This window comes from Panthera leo, chromosome E1, assembly GCF_018350215.1.
Source record: "Panthera leo isolate Ple1 chromosome E1, P.leo_Ple1_pat1.1, whole genome shotgun sequence".
NCBI classification, from domain to species: domain Eukaryota; kingdom Metazoa; phylum Chordata; class Mammalia; order Carnivora; family Felidae; genus Panthera; species Panthera leo.
Window position 1 is genome coordinate 9655654 of NC_056692.1, and position 27256 is coordinate 9682909.

Below are 27256 nucleotides of genomic sequence, written 5' to 3' on the forward strand. Positions count from 1 at the left end.
AGACTCTTAAAAAAAAAAGAAGTCTTTTATAATCCATTCAAGCTATCAGCATCATCCACACAGTGGGAGCATCCAGAAAGAACCATAAATACATTTGTGAGCCTTTGGAGCCTACTAATAACATGTACATATTAGCTAGGTATGTGGTGACTCCAGGGGAGTACTTAAAAGAGGCAGCCCATATGCTTACAAGGTGTAGCTGTCTTTAACAATGGGAATCAGCTGGTCACGTCCTGTCTGTCCCTTTATTGTGAATTTATGCCTTCTTAAAGAGGCCAGGACCTAGGTCATAGGCCCACATCGAGAGCAGGCTGCACCCCTGCCTGCCCATTCCCACTCTTGAGGACATCTGTCTGGCAAAGAACATACCTGGAGATGATTTTGTGAAAAGTATAGCGGAAGTCTCGGTTCCGATAGGCATAGACGATGGGATTGACAACCGAGTTGGCATGTGACAGGAGAATGGCCATGTTCATTGCCCACTTGGGCTTATCCTTAGCCCGAGCTGGCTGGAAAAGAGTGACACAGTTGATGGCGTGTACCGGCAACCAGCACAGAGCAAAAATCCCAACGATCATGGCCAGGGACTTGGCTGCATGGATCTCCCGCTGGATGATGGTCCTTGAGTGGTCCATCAGCTCAGTGCGCTGAAGCTGCTTGCAGGCCACCATGAAGATATTGATGTAGATCACCAGCATAATGAGCAGTGGGGGCAGGACACACCCAAAGAAGTTGAAATAGACCATGTAGCTCATGGGGACCACATTCTCAAAAAGACACTTCACGAGGCAACAGCTTTCGTTTGTGGCTCCATCCCAGGGTTCCGTGCAGTTGTTGATGGCACTGTCTTTACTGTTCCACCCCAGGAATGGAGTCAGTCCGATGCCAAAGGCAAGGACCCAGAGGCCAGCAATGACTCCTCTCGCTCGGGGCCCAGTGACCAAACTCTTATACCTGTTCAAAAGAACATCATCTGTTATCGTCAGCTTGCAGTACTCTGTAACCAGAGTCCAAGACCCCCACCTCTGCTTTTGTTCCATGGTCTTTCCCCATGACAACCTTTCAGGTTCACCCTCAAAGGGCACCACAGCCTTTTACCCTGAACATGAAACCCGCAAAATCAGTATGAACAGTTTTGCTCTAACAAGCTCAATAAGATTTTCATTCTTGACTTACTAGCTCATCTCTGTTGGCCACAACGGTCGGTGGGAAGTGGGAGAAGTCTCAGAGGGTGCTTTCTAATTACCCACATACCGACTTAGGAGCACAGGTCTTCTATAAGGCGCTGCTCGAAGTGGTGAGCTACGTCAGTAAACAGAACACACAAGATCCATGCTTTTCAAAAGCTTACATTCTAGTGGGTGGTGGGGGGGGGGTGGGGGAACGACTTATAACGAACAACAAACGTATATCAGTAAGTTGTATGATATGTTAGAAGGAGAGGTGTGGTGGGAAAAGAGAAAAAGCAGAGTAAGGAAGACCAAGACTGGCAGGGACTGTGGTTTTCGAGAGGATGTTCCAAGGCAGCTTCATCAGTAAGGTGCCATCTGAACTAAAGTTGAGGAAGTGAGAATTGGAGCCCCCAGGAGTCACCACTCCTTGGTGGCTCTGGGCAAGAATCCTTCTGGTCCCCCACAAATACACGAGAGATCTGTCCCAGACGATGGGAAGAATCCTCCCTGAATACCTCTGGAAACTGTTAGAGAACAACACTTCTGGTGATGCCCCTCTCTCTGTTAGCAGCAAAGTGGATAAAAACTGGGAAATAACTTAGCAAATATGAAATCACTCTTAGTAATTTTAAACCTTTAAAATCTTACTTAAAATTGCGAGAAATCACAATACACAATGTAGGCATTCTGCCATGAACTAGTCCACATATGGCTAACAGCAAAGCTATAAAGTTGGCTATTAATAATTGATCAATAATACGTATTCAATGTAATATATTGAGGAAATGAAAGAAAATCCTTCCTTAACCTCTAGGAAGAAAATGGGGAACTAATTCGATACACATTACCTTAAGACCTGTCTACGGGAAGTGTCCAATTTCCTGTGCCTGCAGTATAAAGCCTATACTTCTCAGCATGACCCACAGAACCCTCCAGGCCTCAGCCCCACCTACCCAGTGCCTGCCATTCCTAGCCAGCGGCTCCCTCCTGGCCCATGCTGCTCGCAACACCGATGAAACACCTGTTCCTATTTCAAGGCTCACCTCCTGTCCTGATCACCTGTCAGGCTGACATGGCCACTCCCACTCTCTGGCCCCAGACACACACCTGGCATACAGCTTGTTTATCTGTTATGTGTGTTTTCCCCTCAACTAGAATGTCAACCTCCTGAGGACTAGGACCTTGTCCCTTTGTATTGGTATCCCAGGACCTAGCACGGTGTTTGACATGTATAGTGGGTTCTTAATAATATGGCCATTATGAATACATATCTGATTTGTTGTCAAATCAGTTTAAAAGAAGATTCTACTTAGGAATACCTGATGCTATGGCCTGGACAGGCAGGAGAACCAGTACCGTTTGTTGAGGAAGTTAACAGAGACCTTGACTGGTAAGTGACCATGATCCCTAATCTTTTCTGCTCCCAAGAAGGGCAGCTCTCAGCAATTGGCAGCTCAGTTGTGGGGCTTTTACTACAAACGACCTGCTGGGCTCAGTTGCTCACTGAATTTTCCTTAGCCAAGAAATCCATCTATTTCTAAACCCTTTCTGTTCCCTTCCTCATTCAGGAATGTACAGCCATTCCTTACAAAAATGTTATTCCTGTCCATTACCTCACCAGAGAATCTATTAGTCTCTGCAGGATAACAAGGCAGCCTCCCTAAAAGCCAGGCACTTAGAATCACAGGAATTTAGATTTATGAGGCAGGTCCTCAGAGATCAACAGTCCTGCCCGTTCTCTTTTGTTGTTCACAGGACTCAACTGTATTTAATCAAGTATTGTTGAATATAGGCTAGTCCTGAGCCGGGATGAACTGTATATTGGCTAAGCAAATCCTCTTGTAGGTGATGGTCTAGGGGGGCTAAATGAGGTGGTTCGGTCAATGAGACAAAAAGTCTGCGAGGGTACTTCCGGGAAAGATGTTTACTTCTTGATGAAAGGAGGGGGACCCATGAGGAGAGCCCTTCCCCACGCCCATCCCTTTCTGCTCTTGATGCTCTTACGGGAGGCTGTGGTGCCTACAGCTGCAGCAACTGTCTTACGACCACGCGGGCTGGCCTGGAGACAAAGCAAATGGCAAAGCAGAAGGAAAGAAACCCCAGAACCATCATGGCTATGGCTCCACGTTCTACTTAAGAGATCATTAAAGGTCGATTTCTGAAGCTACTGGTAACCTGCAGCCAAAAGCATACGAACTGGAAGGGACTCTTCTCTCTTCTAATCAAAGTTCTCTCGTTTTACAAATGAGGAAACAGATACAAAGTCTGTGAGTGACAAAAGCAATATGAGAACCAAAGAGCAAAGCTAGGTCAGGACTCTCAAGCCTGTGTACCTTGCACCATATTACACTGCTGTTGTACTTGACATTTTTTAAAGCAATATTAGACACCGAGTATTCTGTACATGGAGGGATCACGGGGTGGCTTCCCACTAGAGTTCAAAACAAAACTGGAATTCACAAAGCTGCTGGATGCTGCAAATGTGAAAAACTACCTTTTTTATAAATGTTTATTTTTCAGAGAGAGCGCAAGCAGGGGAGGGGCAGAGAGAGGACTAGAGAGAGAATCCCAAGCAGGCTCTAGACCTCCAGCACAGAGCCTTGCGTGGGGCTTGAACGCACAAACTGTGAAACCATGACCTGAGCCAGAATCAAGAGTCTGACGCTCAACTGACTGAGCCACCCAGATGCCCGTGACAAACTACTTTTATGCTAAATTGGCTTAGATAAGGAGAAGCAGAAGATTCCATCAGGGGAGCAGCTGGTCACCACTTTGTGAACCCCCAGACACAGCCTCTCTTCCCTGTTATTTCATGCAGAGTTCTTTCTTTGTACCAAGCACTCTGCTGTCACTGGAAACATAATCATAGCCCTCGTGGGTTGTAAAGCTAACGAAAGAGACAGAAAGTAAACAAGTAAACACGCAGATGTGTAATTACAAATCAGAATGAGTTTGGCCAAACCAAAATGAATAGGATGCAGATAAGAGAAAAACAGGAAGACTGTGGACATAGGATGTCAGGGAAGGCTTCTTAAGCAGAGCTAAAGGTTTCAAAGGAGTAAAAAATTTGAAGAGTGGGGAGAAGAGCATTCCAGGCAGAGAGAATGGAATAAGGCTTTCGGACAGGAAAGGATTTCACTTTCCTAAAGAAGCAAAAGGAAATGTGAGTGACCAAAGACCGGGCAGGGCCAGCCACAGGCCATGGGAAGGAAACTCGATTTTGATATTCCAAATGCCTTGGGAAGCTGTTGAAGGCTTTTAAGTGGGAATGGTAGTAACTTACGTTTTATAAAGCTCATGGTATGGAGACTGAATTTTAGGGAAGCAAGAAGGAAAGAAGGGAAGATGGGTTGCAAGGAGATGAACATCAAGAAAACAGTGGATGTCAGTATCCTGATGAAGACAGTCAGTAGAGAGAGAAGATGGAGGGAAAAGGCAAGATTATTAGGGAGCTACGAACCTGAGGAGGTTGGAGGGTGTGGGTCCAGTGCACATGTGAAGGGACACTTCTCTGCTGTGGCTCAAGTAAGGACAACAGGGACAGCGCAGGAGGGGAGGGCTGGGTGGTCAAAAGGCAGGGGCAGCAGCCCTTTTGAGAGCTGCTGTCCCCTAAGATGCTCGGGAAGAAAAGTCACTCCCTAAGGGTGAGGGCATGGCTAGGGTCCTTGAGTGGTCTCGGGAGTGGAAGCAGGAGCTCACTAGAAAAATGTGGCGAAGAGAGTGCGGCAGGGGGCACCTGGGTGGCTCAGTCGGTTGAGCATCTGACTTCAGCTCAGGTCATGATCTCACAGTTGACGAGTTTGAGCTCCACATCGGGCTCTGTGCTGACAGCTCGGAGCCCGGAGCCTGCTTCGGATTCTGTGTCTCCCTTTCTCTCTGCGCCTCCCCTGCTCATGCTCTGTCTCTCTCTGTCTCAAAAATAAATAAACACTGAAACAAATTTTTTTTAAACAAAAAAAATATGGCGGGATGGTGGCCACTGTGGCTTTAACAGTGGTTAACCGTGGTACAACAACTGTTGTTGATGAGATACAGGCTGCATCGTGGAATCGGGAGACCAAAGGAGAGAGAGAAAGACTGAGGAGACCAAAGACTTGAGACCAGGGTGCGGGTGGGTGGTGCGGTTGGCACGAATAAGGGGAGCAGGGGGGGTGGCAGCAGGGTGGGGAGAGGACAGGGGCAGTGTGTCTGGACATGCGAAACACCAAAGTTCCATGTCTACCCTGGAAAGGAGAGTGGAGAGAACCAAGAGAAAGCTCAAGCCCAAGTCCCCACCTGAGGTCTAGGTGTAAGCAGAAATAGGGGAAACCGTGTCCTTGGGGATGCAGATCTGGGTCAAGGCCAGGTGGCCAAGGGAACGTTCAGAGAAGAGGTCAAAGAAATAGGGGTGCGGTGGTGACCCAGAGAGCACAGTGCTTGGGAAGGCGAGGTGGGACTTTGGGTCTAGTCAGCCAGGGAATGTAGAGAGCATTGTGGGGTTGAAAATTAACAATTAGGGGCGCCTGGGTGGCTCAGTTGGTTAAGTGTCTGACTCTTGGTTTCAGCTCAGGTCATGATTTCACAGTTTGTGACTTCGAGCCCCACCTCTGTGCTGATAGTGCAGAATCTGCTTGGAATTCTCTCTGCCTCTCTCAAAATAAATAAACAAAGTGTTAAAAAAAAAAAAAAAGAAAATTAACTGAATTATTGTTAATTGGCTGGGCTAAATACTTGGCTAAAGCTGACACTGAAGCCACGTCTCCCTTTTCATCTTTAATATGCCAATGGCACTTGAAACTCTAAAGTAGAAAAAAAAAGTTTATCATTCCTGTCTTTTTAAAAACATTTATTTGTTTGAGAGAGAGAGAGAGAGAGAGAGAGAGAGAGAGGGTGGGCACACAAGTTGGGGAGGGGCAGAGAGAGAGGGAGAAAGAGGATCCAAAGTCGGCTCCATGCTGACAGCAGAGAGCCTGACGGGCTCAAACTCACAAACCGTGAGATCAGATGCTTAACCGACTGGGCCACCCAGGCGCCCCATCATTCCCACTTAATCTAAGACAACTCTTCCTTCCTCACTTCCTCCCAACTGGTAGATAGAATGGGAACATTCTGGCAGCCTTTGAACCACACGAGCCAACGCTAGGTTTTGGAGACGTGTACCTACAGGCCCCCTCCCCCAGCCGTACAGAACCGCAGTAACACGGAGCCTCTGCTGTCTAAGCGCCGCCTCCGCACAGCCCGCCCGACCCATCCCACTCAGACCAGGCCTCCGAGGTCAGGGCTGCTCTCTCTCCTGTTTACAGATGCAGACACTGAGGCTCTGAGAGGTTACGTGATTGGCCTCTGCCCCTGACTGCAGTCAGGACACAAACTCAAACAAACCTGACTCCAATTTTGCCAAAGGGAGTCGTTTTCCTGCTCGGGAACATACAACTCCTCCACAGATCCCAGCTCCCGCCTCCACTGGTCCCTCAGCCACGGGCCCACCATGGGTGCAGCCAGCCGTGGGTCTGCTGCTTCACCTTCTCCCCTGCCAGAGCTGCTCTCTGGGTCCAGGGAGCCTCCCCTGTGGAGCCAGCCACATGGGAATTAAAGACTTGAAGGATGGGGGCCCTGCTACTTTCTTGGGAAGCAGTCCTTAAAAGGCAGCAAAGAGACTTCCTGTATTCTGTTGGAGGACACAGCCAGGCCCACAGGAGCAGCGTGGGCTCCAGAAATGAAAGCAATTTTAGCGCTGGGGCTCCAGTACCTATAATGGCACAACAGTATCCATGAGGCCTGTGCCTGGGCCCAGGTGGGAGATAGAGATGTTGGAGAAAGCAGACAGGTGTCCCTGCACTGGGCAGGATGCTGGAAGGGATGACCTCCGGGGTCTCTGGCATTCACGAAGGCTCTAGCAGCCTCCTGCCCTGTCTTCTCATCTCCTTCCATCTGGGCCCCCATCCTTTTCCTAAATGCTGGCCTCCTTCCTTGGCCCCACCTCTTGCTTGCAGATTTCATCCTCCTGTGTGTGTGTGTGTGTGTGTGTGTGTGTGTGTGTGTGTGTATGCGTATGTCCCCAAAACATTCCTGAAAGGCAGGGGCCAAGTGTTTTCCTGCATCTGCCCCTATGCTGGTCTCTGCTCTGCCACGGAGGGCCCCGAACACAGTAGTAAGGGCCGCAAAGCCGGACGTCTGCCCCAAACACAGGAGGTGTAAATAAAAGGCGATGAAGAGATGAATAAAGGAAGCATAAGCAGCTTTATTATTCCAAACAAGCAGGAACAATTGTATCCCACACAAAAAGGGTGTTCTGGGCAAGTCCACGTTCTGGGAAATGCACTGCTGTGCACGAAGCAGTGCTGTGATCCACCCGCTCTCCATAGAAGGGGCTCATTAGCTAAGGAGATTGATAGGAAAACAGTCACATGGGGGGAATCAACAAAGGGAACAGTGTGGACGCTGAGGTTACATAACGAAAGAGGAATCGCCAAGTGCCGCATAACAAGTGCTGGCCTATTTCTGGGGCAGGGTCTCCTCCCTCTCTGGCTCTGCAGCCTTGGCTCAAATCAGGCCACCTTCTTGGTCTCAGAGATCAGAGTGCCCAGCTCTCAGGAGCTCCTAGTTCAGCACATGCCCGAGGGCAGCTACCCCGGGCAGTGGCCCGGGGGCTGTGCAGCATCTGTGCTCTGGCATCAAAAAATGACACTGGGGCAACTGGCTCGCTTAGTCACCGGAGCGTGTGACTCTTGATCTCTGGGTCCTGAGTTTGAGCCCCATGTCGGGTGTAGAGCTTACTTAAAAGCTTTAGGGGTGCCTGGGTGGCTTAAGTGTCGGTTAAGTCGGTTAAGTGTCCAACTTCAGCTCAGGTCATAATCTCATGGTTTGTGGGTTTGAGCCCCGTGTTGGGCTCTCTGTTGACAGCTCAGGGCCTGGAGCCTGCTTTGGATTGTCTACCTTGCTCTCTGCACCCCCCCTCAAAAATAAACATTAAAAAAAATTGGGGAGGGGGTGCCTGGATGGCTCAGTCAGTTAAGTGTCTGACTTAGGCTCAGGTCATGATCTCATGGTTTGTGAGTTCAAGCCCCATGTCAGGCTCTGTGCTGACAGCATGGAGCCTGGAGTCTGCTTAGGATTCTGTGTCTCCCTCTCTCTGTGCCCCTTCCCTGCTTGCCCTCTGTCTCTGTCTCTCTCAAAAAGAAAATAAATATTAAAAAAAAATTTTTTTAATAAAGATCTTTAAAAAAGAAAAAAATGAGGATAAAAGTGTCTGCAGAAACTACCGTCCATGCTGCTGGGACCTTCAGCAGATACAATGCGTTCAGAACACTTTACGAATACAGATCTCTTAAGTGAATGCATATGGAGTTCTGCTGCTGTTTCTTGAATCGTTTCCTGTTTGCTTAGGGACTTTTTTCTTTATATTCTGTTTGGCTCACAAATTGTACTCCTCTGTAGGACAAACATTTCTGCTTTAAAGCGTGTAAATAATCTAGTTTTAGAAAACCTCATATTCTCTAAAGGTGCACACGAGTAATGACAGGACTTCCTGTAAAAACGGGCTTAGGGCAGACCCCTCAAAACCTACACAATTTCCTAACTAGACAACTTAACTCAGATCACCTGGGCAGGCAGTTCAGCGGAGCTAGAGGCTGCCACAATGAATATTAAAACGCAACCCAAAAATCTAGTAGAAATTCTGGCGAAACTTTAATGAGAGCGAGGTCAGTAAGTGCCCAGACAACGCAGATGAAAGAGCTGTTGTGAGCCGAGGGGCTGTGATGAAGTGGGCACGGTGGGCAGGGCGGCCAGCCACGCCAGGACCACAGGCTGGGATGTGGCTTTCTGAGGAAGCAGGCCCAGATACAGGCACCGTTTGTTTTTTTATTCCTCCCCATTCCTGGGAGCCCACAGGGGCTCGGGCAACACAGCAGTCAAACGGAGGGCTTTTTCCTCTTCTGCTGAACCACGAGACTACTCCCCCATCCCAACTCCTTTTTCCTGGAAGAATCCATAGATGAACCAAGGCAGTGTGCCCCGAGCCAGCACGCTTCCCTCTTCACCTGTGACACGTACCGGAGCTCACGCTGCGGAAATTCGCACAGAAGCAGACCAGTGTGGACCGAAGTCCACTGCTGTGCTCCCCGGGCACCTCCGGGTTCCCACGGCACCCCTCCCCAAATACCTCCCACGAAGCCCTGTTTGCTGTCTCCTCCCGCGGAAGCATGCGCAATGGCAAGCCTGTTTCGTTCGCTGTTGAATCCAAAACACCAATAATGGGCCTGGCACACAAGTGCTGAATAGAAGCCTGAATTTATAAGAAGAGAACAGAACTCTGGCTTCTTAATCACATATTACGTGTTTTAACACCCACTTGGTAGCTCTAAACAAAACAAGGCACGGGGCGGGGGAGCATGTGAACAGTCTTGAGCTTCAGCTTCTAGTTCACAAGAGGCCGTCTTGTAAAAGAGGGAAATCTTTACGCTGAGTAGTTGCTTCCGTTTTTCAGATTTCTCATGGTACCAAACTAAAAAGGTTTTTAAAAAGTTGTCATGGACGGAAACATAAAAAAAAAAAAAATTTAAAGGGGCACCTGGGTGGCTCAGTCAGTTGAGCGTCTGACTTTAGCTCAGGTCATGATCTCACAGTTCGTGGGTTCGAGCCCCCGTGTCAGACTCTGCGCTAGCAGCTCAGAGCCTGGAGACTGCTTCAGATTCTGTGTCTCCCTCCCTCCCCCCACCTCTCTGTCCCTCCCCCACTCGTACTCTGTCTCTATCTCAAAAATAAATAAACATAAAAAATTTCTGTTTTCAAGTTGTCATGGACAGAAAGAGAATTTGAGTAGCACTGTATCTAGTCAAGAAATAGAATACCTAGCCAAAAACCTTCCCACAAAGAAAACTTAAGACCCGGATGACTCCACAAATGAATTCTATGAAACATTTGAAAAAACAGATAAAACCATTCTTACACAGAAAGAAGAGACGCTATTTGGTTCTGTTTATATGAACTTCAGGTCTGGGAGTGGGAAGAAGGTCTCTCATTTACCATTTACGGTAAATGTATTGAGGGCCATCTGCCTTGTCCCCGCGGTCACGGTCTGGGATGGTCCTGGCTGTAGTGTACAGGGCAGGCTGACAAAAGGACAGTGCCTGCCTACCCAGCAGATAACAGGCTATGGTCACCAGAGCTTACCTTCAGGCTGTGCGCTTCTGATGAGGCTGGGGCCCTCAGCTACTCTGGCTCCTGGCAGGGATGGGGAGGGGATTCTCCTCTACTCTAACAAGTTCAGACGTATCTGAATCCCAGCGGTGGACCTGACTGGGGCCTGAGCTGAGACCACTGCCACACGTAAAGGTGGTCAGAAAGGATGCCAGGTGACCTTCTCAGTCGCCCAAGAACAACGGACGATGAGTATGGGTGGCAGAAAAGAAAGTTTTCCCCACCAGCTTACTATGGCAAGGAGACAGTCCAGAATGGTCTGATAGCGATTAAACCCACTGAGATTAAAGATGGAGACCAGGACCAGGTCTCCCAGAGTTCATCTTTGAGGCTGTTTTTTGGTGAGTCTCCTATTATGGTTTCACGTATCGGGTGTGACCCAGGGACAGATCATGGTTGCTGGGCTCCAGACTCTGATTTTCAAGTGAAATAAGAGTCCCTAAGAGAAAGGGCCCCTGCCGAACAAGAGAATAAAAAAATACCTTGTCTCCTCTCCCATGGCTAGGGTTAAAACACACTGCTTCAGATACAACATTATTTGTCAAAAGCATCGGCCTCTCTATACACAAACCGTCAGAACATCAGGAGGCACGTATTATCGATGTGTCCCATTACCGATGAGGTCAACTTGGATCACCCGGTTATCATGGTGTCTGCCAGATTTCTCCACTGTAACTATTTTTCCCTTTGTAATTAGTAGATATCTTGTAACAGATACTCCGAGACTTTAAATATCTTGCTTCTCATCAGACTTTCACCAATGAGTTTTAGCACCTATTGATGATTCTTGCCCGAACGGGTTATTACTATGATTGTTGCCAAATGATGACTTAACTCAAGCATTCCTACTCATTAATTAGATGGCGTTCCACTGTAAGCAAGAGGTCTTCAACTCATTATTAAAAAAAAAGAAAATCTCCTAGTTCTGTTCATTGTGAGGGCCTAGAAAAAAGGACACTCGAGTAGCAATGAGCACACGGACCCATACCATTCTCCACTGAAAAGGAAACAGGGCTCCTTGGAAAAATGGCTGATCTAAAGGTGGAAAATAAAATGTGCGCTTGAAAAATCTTTCTGTGGCAGGAAGTAAGAAGTGCTCACAAAATTGATGAGAACGCTTACAGAAGTGAATTTGAATGGGCTCCCACTGGCCAATTCTGGGCCTCAAAACGAAAAACACAAATGGATGATAACACATTGAATGAAAATAATATTCCATAAGTCCATACTGAGATTTTAAAAAAATAATTTAAGGAAGAGCAGAGAAAAGGCAAAACTCTTCTTTACGAAGAATGCCAACCAATAAAGGTGGAAGGAATGAAAAGAAAGAAAATTACCATTTTACATGGTAATAACGTACTCAGGCAAGAATCCTCAATGAACCCGGGCTATGAAAACATACCCTTACAGTGACAAGCCCCGGCAGACAACCAGCTGTAACCCAGTGATGAGATTTAGCAACCCAATAATGGGACACACTGAGATCGCTTGCCCTCTCGTGTGATGGGCTGAAACAGACATAATGTCAAGAGAGCTGGGCCCTTATCCTAAAGCACTGGGAATATTACAAAAACAAAAGGAGGTGCCATCAGGTTTTCATTTTAGAAAGACTACTGTTATATATGAAGAATGGGCTAACAGGGTGAGCACAGATGCAGAGAGACCAGACAGGATTTTCCTGGAACAGGGTAGAAGTAGAGACAAGACCAAAGAGAAGTGATTGGGGACTGATTTCAGAAGTGTAAATGACAGGACCTGTTCTTTTTAATTTTTTTTTTTAATGTTTATTTTTGAGAGAGAGAGAGAGACAGAGAGAGAGACAGAGTGCGAGCGGGGGAGGGGCAGAGAGGAAGGGAGACACAGAATACAGAGCAGGCTCCAGGCTCTGAGCTGTCAGCACACAGTCCAACGCAGGGCTTGAACCCACGAGCTGCAAGATCATGACCTGAGCCGAAGGGGGGCACTTAACCAACTGCGCCACCCAGGCGCCCTGACAGGACCTGTTCTTTAATGTCTTTCAATAAAGCTTTATAATTCTCTACGTTAGAAAAAATAAAGCAGTTGAGGTCTATCCCGAGGGGATTTATTCTGCAGACCTACATCACTCTAGAGCATACATGTGGTTTCCTTTATTCACAGAACTGTGTGTTAGAACTGAGGGAAAGAACTCCAGGACCTCGATCATCTAAAATTATGAAAGATCTGGGGCGCCTGGGTGGCGCAGTCGGTTAAGCGTCCGACTTCAGCCAGGTCACGATCTCGCAGTCCGTGAGTTCGAGCCCCGCGTCGGGCTCTGGGCTGATGGCTCGGAGCCTGGAGCCTGTTTCCGATTCTGTGTCTCCCTCTCTCTCTGACCCTCCCCCATTCATGCTCTGTCTCTCTCTGTCCCAAAAATAAAAAAAAAATAAAAAAAAATAAACGTTGAAAAAAAAAAAGAAAAAATAATAAAATTATGAAAGATCTAACAGCACATTTTTTAAAATTTTTTTATTTTTTTTAATTTTTGAGAGAGACATAGTGTGAGCGCAGGAGGGGCAAAGAAAGAGGGAGACACAGAATCTGAAGCAGGCTCCAGGCTCTGAGCTGTCAGCACAGAGCCCGATGTGGGGCTCGAACTCACAAACTGCGAGATCGTGACCTGAACCAAAGTCAGATGTTTAACTGACTGAGCCACCCAGGCACCCCCTACCAGTCACATTTTTGAAATCTCAGGTATTGGCATGTACCAACAATCTGTACAGCTCGAGGGCATGAGAGTGTAGGGGTGAATAGGATTGGAAATTATTCGTGTTTAGAGGGTGTCTGAAATTGAGAACCAGACAGATCCATCTACTCCGAACCTACACGTGGCCCTAAAGAAAGTGGATCCCAAAGATTACAGGAGGGGAAGTTGTGAATTATGTCCATATTCAAATGGAGATCAAAGAAGCCCAAGCCAAGAATTATGGACTGACAGGGACAGCTGTGGATTGAACAAAAGTGCATTCTAAAAGGGCTATTTTGAAGGTTAGAATTCTGACTTTGGAGGAACTAAGGTGATTGGCAGTGGAAGGAATCACATATAAAATCCCTTAAGTAAAAATTAATTGACTTAAACTTTTTTAATTAAAAAAAAAAACAAAAAAAAACAGCAGGTTTGGCAGTGGTATTGAAATCAGCATTGGAAATCAAGACGTCATATACAAAAAGCTGCTCCCGGAAGTTTGTGGGTGGTAGGACCGGAGCAAAACAGGCAGTAAACCAAGAAGGTGAGGCTCAGAGAGGGGAAAGAAGCCTGAATATGTTTAGTGGACGGAAGGAGCCTGCAGACCAAGAGGCTGCCATGCACGAGGCTGGGAGTAAGAACCTTGCTGGGCTCCCAGGAAGCAGGCAGACGTGTGTCCAGAGCCAGGTGGAAGGACCACCCAGCCCAAACTCTCCAAGCTCCAAACTCAACCACCTACTGTTATTGTTCAACCTGCAGGCACCTTAACCACAACCCATGCAACGCCTTCCCAAAGCCCCCATGTTTGGGGGGACGGTGCCACCTGGCTGCCCAGGAATCTCGGGAGTCACCTTGGACTCCTCCCGCTTCCCTCATGCCTAACATCCAACCAAGTCAGCAAGTCCTCTTAAGCCTGTCCCCAAAGACCCCAGCCTCTAGTCACAACACCTCACTCAACTTGTGGTGTCAATACAGACACAATGGGCACAGACACAGGCTGACTGCTTATTTCACACCCTAAGTCCCACCCTGCCTGGCCCTGACGAGCCACGTCTTTGGTCCTTGTTCGCTGACTGTGGTCCCAGGGCCCATATTTGGTTCTTAGGGTTCTCTCCTGTCCTCGTCTCTGGGCTGTGGAGCTTCACCTATGGCCCCTCTGCCCCGAACTCTGTCAGACCCTTTGGCTGGCATCAGACATCAACCTCCCCCGGTGCAGACATTCAGAGTTTATGCATATCGGGGCGCCTGGGTGGCTCAGTCGGTTGGGCGTCCAACTTCGGCTCAGGTCACGATCTCGCGGTCCGTGAGTTCGAGCCCCGCGTCGGGCTCTGTGCTGACTGCTCAGAGCCTGGAGCCTGTTTCGGATTCTGTGTCTCCCTCTCTCTCCGACCCTCCCCCGTTCATGCTCTGTCTCTGTCTCAAAAAAAAATAAATAAATAAACGTTTAAAAAAAACAGAGTTTACGCATATCAAATATCTTGACTCTGCCTCCAACAACATGGCCTCATGGCCCTGGCCATGCTTTCTTCCTTCACACCTTGATGACAACTGGCAACCCTATGTACTCTTGACCCCTCCTGCCCTTCCCCCTTGCGGTCCGCCACAGTGACTGTTTTATAATGCAAACCTGACCATGTCAAACTCCTGATTAAAATCCTACATTGGCTCTCCAGGTCCCACTTAATTGTCACTTCTCAGAAAATCCCACTTAAATGACAGTAGAGAAGTACAAAAGGAAATAAACTCATAACCTAAAATTCCCAAAAATGGAAGCAGAGGGGAACATCAGCAAACCAGAGATTTTGAGGAGTTTCTAGAAACCAGAAGGCAGATAGGTCGTCAGGATGGGGTATGCGTAGCCCTATATCAGAAAGGGAGATGGCCAATTAAAAAATAAAAATAAATTTTAAAAATGTTTAAAAAATGCGATGCCTGGGTGGCTCAGTCGGTTAAGCGTCCAACGTCGGCTGAGGTCATGATGTCACAGTTCATGGGTTCGAGCCCCGCATCAGGCTCTGTGCGAACAGCTCAGAGCCTAGAGCCTGGAGCCTGCTTCGGATTCTGTGTCTCCCTCACTCTCTACCCCTTCCCCACTCATGCTGTCTCTGCCTCAAAAATAAATTAAAAAATAATAATAATAAAAAATTTTTTCAAAAAAGCAGGGGCAGGGCGCCTGGGTGGCTCAGTCAGTTAAGCGTCCGACTTCAGCTCAGGTCATGATCTCGCAGTTTGTGGGTTCGAGCCCCACGGTGGGCTGACAGCTCAGAGCCTGGAGCTTCCGATTCTGTGTCTCCCTCCCTCTCTGCCCCTCCCCTGATCGCTCACTCTCTCTCAAAAATAAATAAACATTAAAAAAAATTTTTAAAGAAAAGAAAAAGAAACAGATGGCCAGGGGAGAAGCTCCAGGCCAGCAGAGAGCAGGTGCCAGAAGGGGATTTAAAGAAAAGCAGGAATCAAGGGGAAGACTCCCTGTGGACCAGCTGTGGGCTGCCTCACTGGCCCCACTGTTGTCCCCTATCTCCCATGGAGCACTGACCCCTCACTCTCCACTCTCTCCCCAAACTGCAGCTTGAGACCTTGTGATGGAGGGGGGGATGGGAGGAAGTTTCAATTATATATACTTTGTGAAGTTGTCTGAACCTCATGGATCCAAAAGAGGTTTTTTTCAAAACCGACTCAAAAAGTTTTCACCTCAAAAGTAAAAATATGAATGCTAAAATAAGATTAAAAAATAGGGTAACTAGGGAGGAAAAGTCAAAGAATTCTTCCAGAGGAGAATAAAAAGTTAAACTATTGGAAAGTCATATCTAAGAGAACTTTTAAGAGACAAAGATCAGTCAAGGAGAAAAAGTCTCCATGCATCAGTTAAGAATCCCAGAAGGAGGGACGCCTGGGTGGCTCAGTTGGTTACGCGTCTGACTCTTGATTTCAGCTCAGGTCGTGATCTCATGGTTCGTGGGATTCTCTGTCTCCCTCTCTCTCTGTCCATTCCCCACTCATACGCTCTCTGTCTCAAAATAAATAAAAAACTGAAAGAAAAAAAAAAAAAGAATCCCAGAAGAACAGAGAAAAGGGAGATAAGAAAAGGATCAAAAAAATATTCTTTATCAGAATCTTAGAACTAAAGACAGACCTAAGTCTTCAGATTGGGAAGGTTCACCAGGAAGCTTCACACCCAGTGAAGGAGAAAAACTGAAGGTCAGTATTCAGACCCAGCCTCCAGAACACCAAGCAAAGGCAAGTGGTCCCAATGGCTTCCAGAGAGGAAGTACAGGTTACAAATAGGAATCACCACACATGAGACTTCTTGGGCACCACTGGGCGTTGCAGCAACGCCTTTACACTTCTGAATGGCATCCAGTCACACTACCTGTGACACGTGAGAAGTAAAAACACCATTGGCATAAAAGACCCCAGAACGTTTATCTCCCATGTCCGGAAAAAGTCACCTACGGGTATGTATACAGACAAACAAATATGGAATCCCAGAAAGAGGGAAGAAAACGTGGAACGTGCGGAGAGGCAGAACAACTCCCAGAGTACAGGACGACACCACAGGACCATCGTATGGCACGCCGAGAGGGCCCGTCAGGTCAGCCAGCAATGGGGATGATGAAGAAGTCGGATCATCCTAAGGATCTGGGAAGCCATGCTCTTCCTGGAACTTTCTCTTAATTTCCAGGTGGGTAACTCACCATCTAAACATGAAGCCAACTACAGTGGGGGGTAGTTTTGAGCAGCAGATAGCACGTAAAAAATAGAATTCATCTGACCTGGCCACTGGCACCGCGTCCTGGGGATGCAGAGTTTAGCGATGGGAGTGCACGCCCTAGTCCAATCGTTCTGCTCTGCTCTGCTCTGGGGTGGAATAAATCCACAAGTCAAACATTCGAAATGCCGTTCATCGGTTTCCAGTTTACAGAAACTCTCCGCAGGGTTCAGGAAACGTTATTACAGTTACGGAATAAAATGCAAATGGCATTAACCTTGATAATGTAAAAGTTCTGCTATAATCTGAATGTGTCCAATGTAGCATTCGAAAAGGCACGAGAAACAGCCATTACCGCTGATGGGCAATTTGGGAAACCACAGATCAGAGATGGAGACTGACTTTCCACAGTTTGTCATTTTGTGAAACACTTGGTTTCTTCACAACGACATGACTTACCTTTTCGAAAGTAAAACCTCCACTGGGTAGGCAGGGTGCTGAAAGCCAGTGGGAGGCGGAGAGACACGGGGGCGCGGGGGCCTGCTGGCGGTTTTACTTTTCCTCGGGTTTCTTGACAAGTAACAGATCTTGCCTACAACTGATGGAATTAGAAATCGGGGCTGAAATATGATCCCCAGAAAAATATCCAAATGTAACAAAAAACTGGGAGGACCAGGGTGGGAAAGAGGGCGTGTGTGTGGCCCTCCCGTGACCTGGGAGAGAGTCAACACATTCTATTTAAAGATGGCAGCACAGACCCAGGTGTCACCCAGAGGGTAGTGACCCTCGGAGGAGATGCCAACAGAAACGGTCTGGTGAGGGCCGAGGGAGGGGAGACCTTTGCACGTGGCTCCAGCTCAGCTCAAAATTCTCTTCCTCCCACTCACCCCCATACAAAACCTCAGCTTCAGCCCTCGAGGAAAAGCACTCCCCCTCCTTCGGCCCAGGACGTGTTAGAGGGCCACCACGGAGCCCGTGACACTCTGTTCTCAACCTGAATTCTTCCAACGAAGGCACGTTTGCTACCAGCCATCAAGTTCTGGCTGCCCAAGGCAGCGTCTCATCAGCCTGTCAGCCTCAGAGATCAAGAGCACAACCTGTTGATGCCCCTGGGGAGAGTAACGAGGTGCGGAGCCCAAGTCCTGAAGGGTCAGTAAGGAACTCGAGCATTAGGAAAGGCCAGGCCTCCGTTTCACCATCTGAGGAGAAAGGAGGCAGGCAGGAGATCCTCTACAGGTCCTCGCCACCGTCAGTTCTGTGCCATTTCACGCACGAGGGCCAACGTACGGCCTTCTTCTCCCTCATTCGGCCACATTACTGCCTAGCTACAATCTTCTTTGTCTTGCACAACGTCTACAGAGTCCCAATCACAAGTTGCTGGTGTCCTCATCCACCCGCTGCTAGAAGGGACCCCTCGCCTGTTCTTGGACGACCATGGTACTTTCCCTTCAGCCGCTCGCATGCCGGCTTAAGGGCTCCCAGAAAGACACACTACACCGCTGTGGCAGCTGTGTGACCCTGGGCTAATCATAACCCTCTGAGCCTTGATTTCCTCATCTGCGAAGCGAGGAAAGTAACCGAGTTTGCCCCCCTAAGAGTTGTAAGGATCAGAGGAGATCAGGCACGTGTACTGCCAGATGTGCAGAAAAGCCTTCTGAGTGGCTGCTGTCCACAATATTAAAAATTCTGATGTCTGGAGTAGCTGAGGGCCTACGTCCTCGTGTCTGTCCCTGTAGCACATGTATGTCCATGCTGTGCTCACAAGCAGACAGAACAAAAGAGTGTGTGATGTGGAGACTGGGTCCTGCGAGTGCGTGGCGGGGAGGGCCCAAGAGGCTGGAGACCCCATGCGTGAAGTCACAGAGGAAGGAGCAGATTGCCTGTCCTGTGAAAATGTCGGTAACCTCTGTCCCTTTGCACACACTCATTCGCCATGTGATCAAAGGAGCAAACCACCCATGCTTTTCGGAATTCCATGGAAATGCTGCTAAAACACTAAGTCAGGGCCATCTCCCTTCCAGACACACACAGAGTGGCGCAGGCTGTGGCCTGATCTGCACGGGAGCTCCGGGCCATGGCTGGCCTCAGATGGCCACGTGGACCCTCCTTCCCTGACCCTTCAGGTGCTCTTGCCGACAATCCTGAGTCCTCAGAGGCTGCCCTGTGGCTCCCAGATGCTCCTGGATGACTGTCCAGCTGGTTGGACGCTACCCCCAGTGAGGGGACAGGACCTCCAGGTACCTCACCTCCAGACTGGATCACCCTGGTTCTGAGACAGCTCTTGTGGGCCTTACTGACCAGACCAGACCGGACGCTTGTGCCAGCAAGGAACTAACCCACCCAGGAACGAGCCCTGGGCCAGGCTGGAACTTCCCACTAGTACTTCTGGACATGGGCTCAGACTCCAGCAACTGTCGCATCTGCTGCTGGTTTAATGTGCTGGCTCGGGGCTGAGGAGTGTCACTCACGGGGGGGGTTATAACAGCAGAGGGGCACCCAAGTCCTAGGTGACTTTTCTGCCAGTTCTGAGAGCCACGCTCCCTTGTGTGGGTAACAGGATGGCCCTAGGACTGACTCAAACCTGCTCTCCCCTGGCCGGCCCTCACCCACAGCACCTGCTGGTTCTCCAAAGGCCACTCCTCCCCGTTCTCCCTCAGGCCTGTGACAGCCTGTCAGAAGATGGTGTCCCCCCCTTCCTTCATTAAAACTTCTGGACCATCTTTTTTCTGACATCCTTTTACCAGAGAGCTCCGCCCCTTGCCTGCATCCGCCACCTCAGACTGCCCCCCCCGCCCAACACTGTGCCAGCGTCCCCCAGCACAAGCTCTTCACCCAGTGACTCACACAGTCCCCCAAAATATGGGTGCCTACCCCATGCCAGGCAGCATGCCAGGGCTGGGGGCGGGAATTCAAGAACAAGCCCCTCCCAGGGGTCACAGAGCTCCTGCTCGGGGCAGAAAGGGACTACAACTCACGACCAAGGAAAGATGTACTTTAGGGAGAGTCAGTGACAGACAAGCTCAGGGGCCAGGCAAAGCCTCTGCAGGGGAGGAGGCGAGAGGCGGCACAAAGACCAGCTGGGGAAAGAGCCCGGCCCGGCGGGGCTGTGTGGGCGAGGCGGGAAGGGGCGAGAGGCGGGTGGGCAGAAGCCAGTTAGCACAGGATCCTGAGGCCCGGGTTAAGCAGGGGACTGATGGGATCCGATTTGAGGCTCAAACCCTCCTCTCTGGAAGCATTCTGGAGAACGGCAGTGGGGGGGCCGGGTGGACTCCACCCCCTCCCCCCCCCCCCCCCGCGGAGCTGACCCCGAGCTACTGAGAGCACGTGTGCGATGGGGCCCAGACGTGACCTTTAGGTTCCACCAGAATGGAGGCACCGCAGGGCGACGCAGGGGAGGCAGTGGGAGGATGGCTCAAGAGCAGCTTACGCTGGAGGGCCACACAGGCCTGCACAGATGTGGCCCCTCACAGCTCTAGGGGCCGGAAGCCCCGCCCAAGGCTCTAGGGCACAATCCGCCCCAGTCCCAGCTCCTGGTGGCTGTCCCCCCACCCCCACCCTGCATCTCTGCCTCCATCTTCACTTGGCCTCCTCCTTCTTCTCTGCGTGTCTAGTTTCTTTTTTTTAATTTTTTTTTTTCAATGTTTTTTATTTTTATTTTTGGGACAGAGAGAGACAGAGCATGAACGGGGGAGGGGCAGAGAGAGAGGGAGACACAGAATCGGAAACAGGCTCCAGGCTCCGAGCCATCAGCCCAGAGCCTGACGCGGGGCTCGAACTCACGGACCGCGAGATCGTGACCTGGCTGAAGTCGGACGCTTAACCGACTGCGCCACCCAGGCGCCCCATCTGCGTGTCTAGTTTCAAGGATGTGATGGCATCTAGGGGCCACCAGATAGCTAATCCAGGCTAAACTCTTCCTCCCAAGATCCGCGTAAGGGAACATTCATTCCTTTCCCACATAAGGTGATTCCAGGGATTAGAACATGGACGTCATTCGGGGGAGCCACCATGCAACCCACTACAATGGGAATGGTCTGGAAGAGAAAGAGGACACTGATGCACAAGACAGAGGACTTCCCAAGGAGTGTCCTTGGGATGGCCGGAGGGATGCGACCCAGACCTGAAAATCTTTCCTAGCTTTACTTCAAAACAGCACTGAAGATGAATTTTATCATATGGGATTTGTACAATGTTAAAAAGAAAAGGGGCAGGGCGCCTGGGTGGCTGAGTTGGTTAAGCGTCTGCCTTTGGCTCAGGTCATGATCTCACAGTTTGTGGGTTTGAGCCCCGCATCGGGCTCTGTGCTGACAGCTCAGGGCCTGGAGCCTGTTTCGGATTCTGTGTCTCCCTCTCTCTCTCTCTGCCCCTCCCCCGCTCATGCTCTGTCTCTCTCTCAAAAATGAATAAACGTTAAAAAAAATTATAAAAAAGAAAAAAAGGGGGGCATCTGGGTGGCTCAGTCAGTTAAGCATCCAACTCTTGATTTCAGCTCAGGTCATGATCTCACAGATCATGAGTTCGAGCCCTGAGACAGCACAGAGCCTGCTTGAGATTCTCTCTCTCTGCCCCTCTTCTGCTCGCTTGTTCTCTCAAAATAAACTTAAAAAAAAAGAAAAAGAAAAAAATTTTTGTAAGAACACTCCAAAACCCCTGCCAACCCCTACCCTACAGCTAAGGGAGCCTCAGTGGAGGACACATGTCACCCCAGGCAGTCTTGCTAAGATGTCAGTCCCCACCTCACAGACCGGCCATGTTGGAAAAAGAACTTTAAAGCCTCCATGTAGCAAAGGGAACAGGGAGGGTGAGAGGGTCAGGGTCCATGGACAGAACAGACAGACACACCCTCTTCCATTCAGAGGACCAATCCAGCCAACAAAACACTCCCCGGAAAACACCCTCCTTCAGCTGCACTGGGGAAACAGCTGGCCTTCGGCCGACTGGAGACTCAACACCACCGGACACTGAGTCCAGGAGCAAGGCAGGGCACGCCCCCAGACAGAGGCGAGTCACACAGTCACCCTGCCACACAGCTCAACTGGGGGTGTGGCACGAAGGGGAACCGGATTAGACTAGGGGGGAGGAAGTACTCCTGCCAGGTGAAGTGGACTGAGGGTGAAGTGAGGCGGGTGGGGAGCAGCTGTGGGCAGACACGGCCCCTCCCCTCCCCCTTGGCATGCCCCCACCTCCACCCTCCCATGCCCCCCACCCCCATCCCCCATTCCTCCCCACTCCCATCCCTGAAGGCTCCCACCTCCCCCTCCTCCCCCCCCTTCACCCCACCCCGACAGGCTCCCACCTCCTCCCTCCTCCCCTTCCCCCCAGGCACGCCCCCACCCCCAGCAGCAAGGGAGCCTCCACTCCCAGCTCTGCTGCGTGTGCTGCCCCCCAACTCTGCACCGGTGTGGGGGGGACCCTCTGCCAGGGCCAGCCTCTGAACTGCATGGACCTGAACTAGATTCTGTTTGTAGACACCCCTCACTCTGAAGACCAGGGACAGTGCCTGGTGTGAGCAGACACTCCTCCTTTTCAAGTTCAGCCAAAGTTGTCATTTCTGTGCCTGGCATCACCTTGGGGCTCCCCTTTCTCTCTGCACTGTGATCTCCCCAATGTTACTAAACGCCTTGGCAACTGGGCGGCAGGTGGGGGCTATGGTCTCCGCGGCCTTGAGCTGCGCTTACAGCCGACCACTCTGGCCTCGCACTCAGAGCCCTGGGGCACGGATGCCTTTGGAGCCCCCCTCCCCCACCCGTGAACTGGTCCAAGGACTTGCCAGTTCCTCAGTTAAAGATACCGATAACTGGAATCCCCCCGCCATGCCCCACCCCACAGATTCTGACTCAGGAGGACCCCGGAGGGCCCTGTAATCTGCATCTCAGCCTGCTGGGGGCAGGGGGGGGGGGTGGTGGTTCATACTCCCCAGAAGCAGGAAGCACTCACAGCTGAGGGAAGAAGACCGATCGGCCCGGGGCAACAGCCCCCAGGAGCACTCAGGAGCCCTGAGAACCCGCACCCTCTTCAGCCCTTGAGGGTGGGGGTCGGTGCCAGGGACAGGTCCCCTTCCCAGGGCTGGGAGTCAGGGCTGCTGGCACACACCTCTTCCAGACCTCTGAACTCCCGTGGGCAGGCACGGATGAGCCCTTGCACCTCTCCACTGACCATTCTTCCCGTCCTTCTCCTACATCTCGCCTTCCTTCCCTTGGCAAATGCAAAGAAGTTAGGGGCTTGTGATTCACATTTCTTTCCCCTTAACACACCCACACCCATTTTTTTTTTTTTTTAAGACCCCACCCAACACCAGGACAAGAACTAACAGATTGAAACTCCTATGGAGCTTCCGGCTCCATGGGGCAGAGGGGATCCTTCCAGTACCTCTCGGTGAGCTGGGGGCTTGTGACTGCCAGCTGGACACAAACAGTCCCAAAGGCCATCAAGTAACCAACATGAAGACCAAGAGGCAGAAAGGTGACTCCTAAGAGACTATGCCGTGCGGCCCCAAGTCCCGGAAATCCCTGGGCTCTTTCACACCTGACGGGATGCATGAGGCCCCCTGGTCAGATGCCAAGGGCAGCAGTACATGGAAAGGCCCAGACATGCAGATTGGGCTCACAGCCCGGCCAAGCAGGAGCTTCCTGTTCCCAGGAGCACAACCAGGGACCCAGGACACGACCCACAACAGGCAGGCTCAACATGTCTGCCTGCTAAAGAGGCTTCTAGGAACATTCTCCCGGTTAATTCCTTCAAACACATATCCCTTACAACCACCAATTTACTGCAGGCAGGATCTGCTTCCAGAAACAGCACTCCACTTTCTGCCCACATCCCGAACACTGACACCACACACAACCCTGCAAGGCAGCCTGAGGGCACAGTGGGAATATGGTGCCAACTCTGAGTTCAAGTCCTGGCTCTGACACTCATTCCAGAAGCACCATCCTGAGCAAGACTCATCTCCCAGGGGCACCATCCCCTCATCTACAAGAGGCAGGTACCTACCCTCTGGAATCACTGCAAGAATGGAAGGATAGAAGTTTAATATCAACTGCCTCAATAAATTCCTTCCCTTCCCGCCTATTCCTGTAACTCAGTTTCCTTTCTCAGCTCCAACCCAAAGAGATCCCAAGCTCACCTAACGCAGAAATGCCAAAGAGGCCCAGGCACAGAAGACAGAAAATAATTTTAATAAGCCCTAAGGTTCCCTGATACCCTTGCCCTCAAGTGCTCACCTTTTTAATTTTTTATTAAAAAATTTTTTAACATCTATTTCTTTGTGAGAGACAGGAGACAGAGCGTGAGCGAGGGAGGGGCAGAGAGAGAGGAGGGACACAGAATCGGAAGCAGGCTCCAGGCTCCGAGCTGTCAGCAGAGCTGGACGTGGGCTAGGACCGGGAGATCCTGACCTGAGCCGAAGTCGGATGCTTAACCACTGAGCCACCCAGGTGCCCCTCAAATGCTCAGCTTTGAACCTGATCATCAGCTACACCTGGGGCTTCATCCCCTGAACGCTACATTTTCTCACTGGGTGAAAGAGACCACCCTTAAGTTTTCCAGTTTTCCGAAATCCAGGTGGCACTTCCCCGCCCTGCTGGGACAGGGCAGGGGAGGGTAAACAAGGTTACACAACGGGCATGCAGCTCTCAGGCTGTTCGTGCTGGCCAACGGGGCAGCACTTTGACTTTTAAAGTGTACGGAGGTGATTTGAGTCCCCATTTAGCATGCAGGCACAGATGCTCCTAGTGTTCCCTAGGGTTAATTGGGTCCTTCCCCAACCGCACCCCAACCCCCGCCCGCATTTTGTGGCAGGTACATTCAGAACTTGGGTCTCGAGTCGTGTCCATTCTGACAATGCAAAGCCCCAGTGTTCAGGGCTGTCCCCTGGAACCGCCCCAGCCTCCCGGACCGCCGGCACGCACAGGGTCGTGTCCGCCCGCTGCTCTGGACTGCGGATGAGGGGTGGAAGGAAACAGTCTGGGGGCCCCCGCTCTGGGTCGGCAGCGGGTGACGAGTGAGAGGAAACAGTTATCGCCACAGAGGAGGAGATACGATCACCAAACCTCCTGTGCCCGTGCCCCCACCAGCCCGCTGGGGTGGCGCTTTCCCTGGAGTTTCCACCGCGGGCCGGCGACCGGGGACCACACTCCCCAGAACTCCTAGCGCTGTCCCTACGCAGGTCCCCCTAAAAACACGTGCGCATCCAGGGGCGCAGCGGCCTCCAGGGTCCTGTCTCAGGCACCAAGAGGGTCTGGGCAGCCCGGCGCACGTGTCCCTCTAGGCTGGGAACCCGAAGTCGGAGCGCCCCGCGCGACTCGGCCAGCAACCTGGGCCTGGAGCGGGGCCCCGGGGTCGGGGACGCCGCGCGCCTCACCTGAGCGGGACGCGGACGGCCAGGTACCTGTCGACGGCCACGGCCAAGAGGCTGAAGATGGAGCTCTGCGTGAGCACGAGCACGAAGCATGCGAGGAAGAGGCAGCTGTGGAAGTCGGTGCAGAAGCCCAGGCTGATGGTGATGGCAAACGGGATGGCGAACAGCCCCACGGCCACGTCGGCCGCCGCCAGGGACACCAGGAAGTAGTTGGTGGGCGTCTGCAGCGCGCTCGACGTGCCCACCGCGACGCACACCAGCACATTGCCCGCCACTGACAGCGCGGCGATGGCCAGCTCCAGCGCCACATACAGCGCGTCCTGCGTCTCCAGCGGCATGGCCGGGCCGACCCGGCCCCGACGTCGCCTACCCGGGCCGCGCTAGGCGCGGGGCAGCCGCGTGGGCGCCGCCGGGCACCGCCGGAGCGCCCGCACCGCGCGTCCGCCAGCCGCGTCTGACCCGCCAGGCTCGCGCGCTCGGGACCCGGGCTCCGGGGGCGGGACCGCGGGGAGGCGGCGACGCCTATTGGCCGGTGCGCCCGCCCGTCTCGGACCCCCGGCGGAGCACCGCCCCTTCTCCCGAGCCCAAGTCTGCGCCCGCGCGGGGCCACAGGGGTCTCGGCAGCACGCGGCCGGGCGCGGGCGATGGATCCCGAGGCGTCGTGCGGTGGCGCTATCTGGCCAAGTCAAGTTCCCCAACTTTCTCTAAGGCTCCAAATCTGTGGGTGTGTCCCGGGCGGTCTCACTGTCTGCCAAGCGGCGCAGCGCGGCGCACGCAGAGCCCGGGCCGCCCCAGAGACAAGAACTCTTCGGGAGGGAGGGAGGGACGGAGGGAGGGGGGGCCGCCCGCCAGGACGCCTGCCCCGCCCCCCAGCCACTCCGCGGTCGGGCCCGGCGAGTTGAGGATCTGAAGGCCTTGGGGGGCTCTCCCACCCGAACCCTGGGCACCCCACTGGTCAGGCAGGGCTCGCCTTGCAAACTGGACAAGATGCCGCAGGAGGGGACGAGGGGCCTGAACTCGCAGGCCTCCTTAGGCCGTACGTTGCCACCTGACCTGTCCCTTCGGGCCGCGGCACCCTGACGGCAAGGATCGCTCTGGGACGCTGAGGCTCTGCGGCACCCCTATCCCATGCGCCCAGCACGCCTGGCTCCCTGGCCTCACCTGCTCTTCTGTCCTCCAGGCCACTGCCCAGGCGTCTCCAGCTCTGCCTTCTCCTACCTCCTCTCCACGTCCTTCGCTTCCCCGTCCACCTTGCACCCCGCCTTCACCCCACCAGAGGCCAATGTTCCTCGGGCCCTCTCTTTGTCCTTCACGCCCACCCTGGCTAAGCTCGGGCTCCTAAGGCTTCACCCTTGGTCCTTATACCCTTAACTTGCAAGCCTTTCCGTGACAGCCCTAAGTGACCCCTGAGCGCCAGACGTGAGCACCACGCTGCAGAATGTTCAACTCCTCTGGCAGAGCCTGAGGGCCCTCGAATCCAGCAAGTCCAAAATCAAGCTCCTGTTCATCTCTGTCCCAAACCTGTGCCCTCTCCTCCTTCTGGGACTCCGTTATTGCCCTTACCACCCACCTTCATCCAGGAAATGCACCCACACCCTCCTCCGTCCTTCCTGACATCCAAATCGGTAGTGTTACCAATTCTGCTTCTGGAGATTTGCTCCTCTCCACCCTGAAGCAGTGTCTCAGGTGGGTTCCTCCTCACAGCTCCTTCCCATCGTCCCTCCCTCATCTCTGCCCTGCGACCTCGGTCAAGTTTCTCTGGTCCCCACCAATGCCAGCATTCTAGAACACACCTGGCCATGCTATTCCTCTACCCCAAATCCTTTGCTAGCTGTCACCAGACAAGGTAGTTAAAAAGATTGCCAGGCAATGGAAAAGATGCTTGTAAAATAATGTTAAACAAAAACAATAAAAATAATAAATAATAAAACGTGGAGGTGACTGCTAATGGATAGAGATGATGAAAATATACTAAATATACTAAATGTAGTAATGGTTGCAGAACTCTGTGAATATACTAAAAAAAAACAAACAAACAAACCCGAATTGTACACTTAAAAAATTTTTTTTTAACGTTTATTTATTTTTGAGACAGAGAGAGACAAAGCACGAACGGGGGAGGGTCAGAGAGA

The 27256-nt window shown here is 51.4% G+C and overlaps 1 protein-coding gene across 1 annotated transcript; it reads right to left on the reverse strand.

Moving 5' to 3' along the window:
• Positions 1–15: 15 nt before the first annotated feature.
• On the reverse strand, positions 16–25557 carry ADORA2B (adenosine A2b receptor). Its single transcript, XM_042917460.1, has 2 exons — positions 25128–25557; positions 16–954 (listed from the first exon to the last, which is right to left on the reverse strand). The coding sequence occupies exons 1-2, from the start codon at positions 25460–25462 to the stop codon at positions 288–290; spliced, it is 1002 nt and encodes a 333-aa protein (XP_042773394.1). The 5' UTR covers positions 25463–25557; the 3' UTR covers positions 16–287.
• Positions 25558–27256: the final 1699 nt, after the last annotated feature.

Bases quoted from the DNA above. Each gene is read 5' to 3' on its own strand.
- ADORA2B (XM_042917460.1), bottom strand. From the start codon at position 25,462: ATGCCGCTGGAGACGCAGGACGCGCTGTATGTGGCGCTGGAGCTGGCC. The intron at 955-25,127 runs GTGAGGCGCGCG...TCTTTTGAACAG, and splicing joins GCCGTCCGCGTCCCGCTCAG to GTATAAGAGTTTGGTCACTG.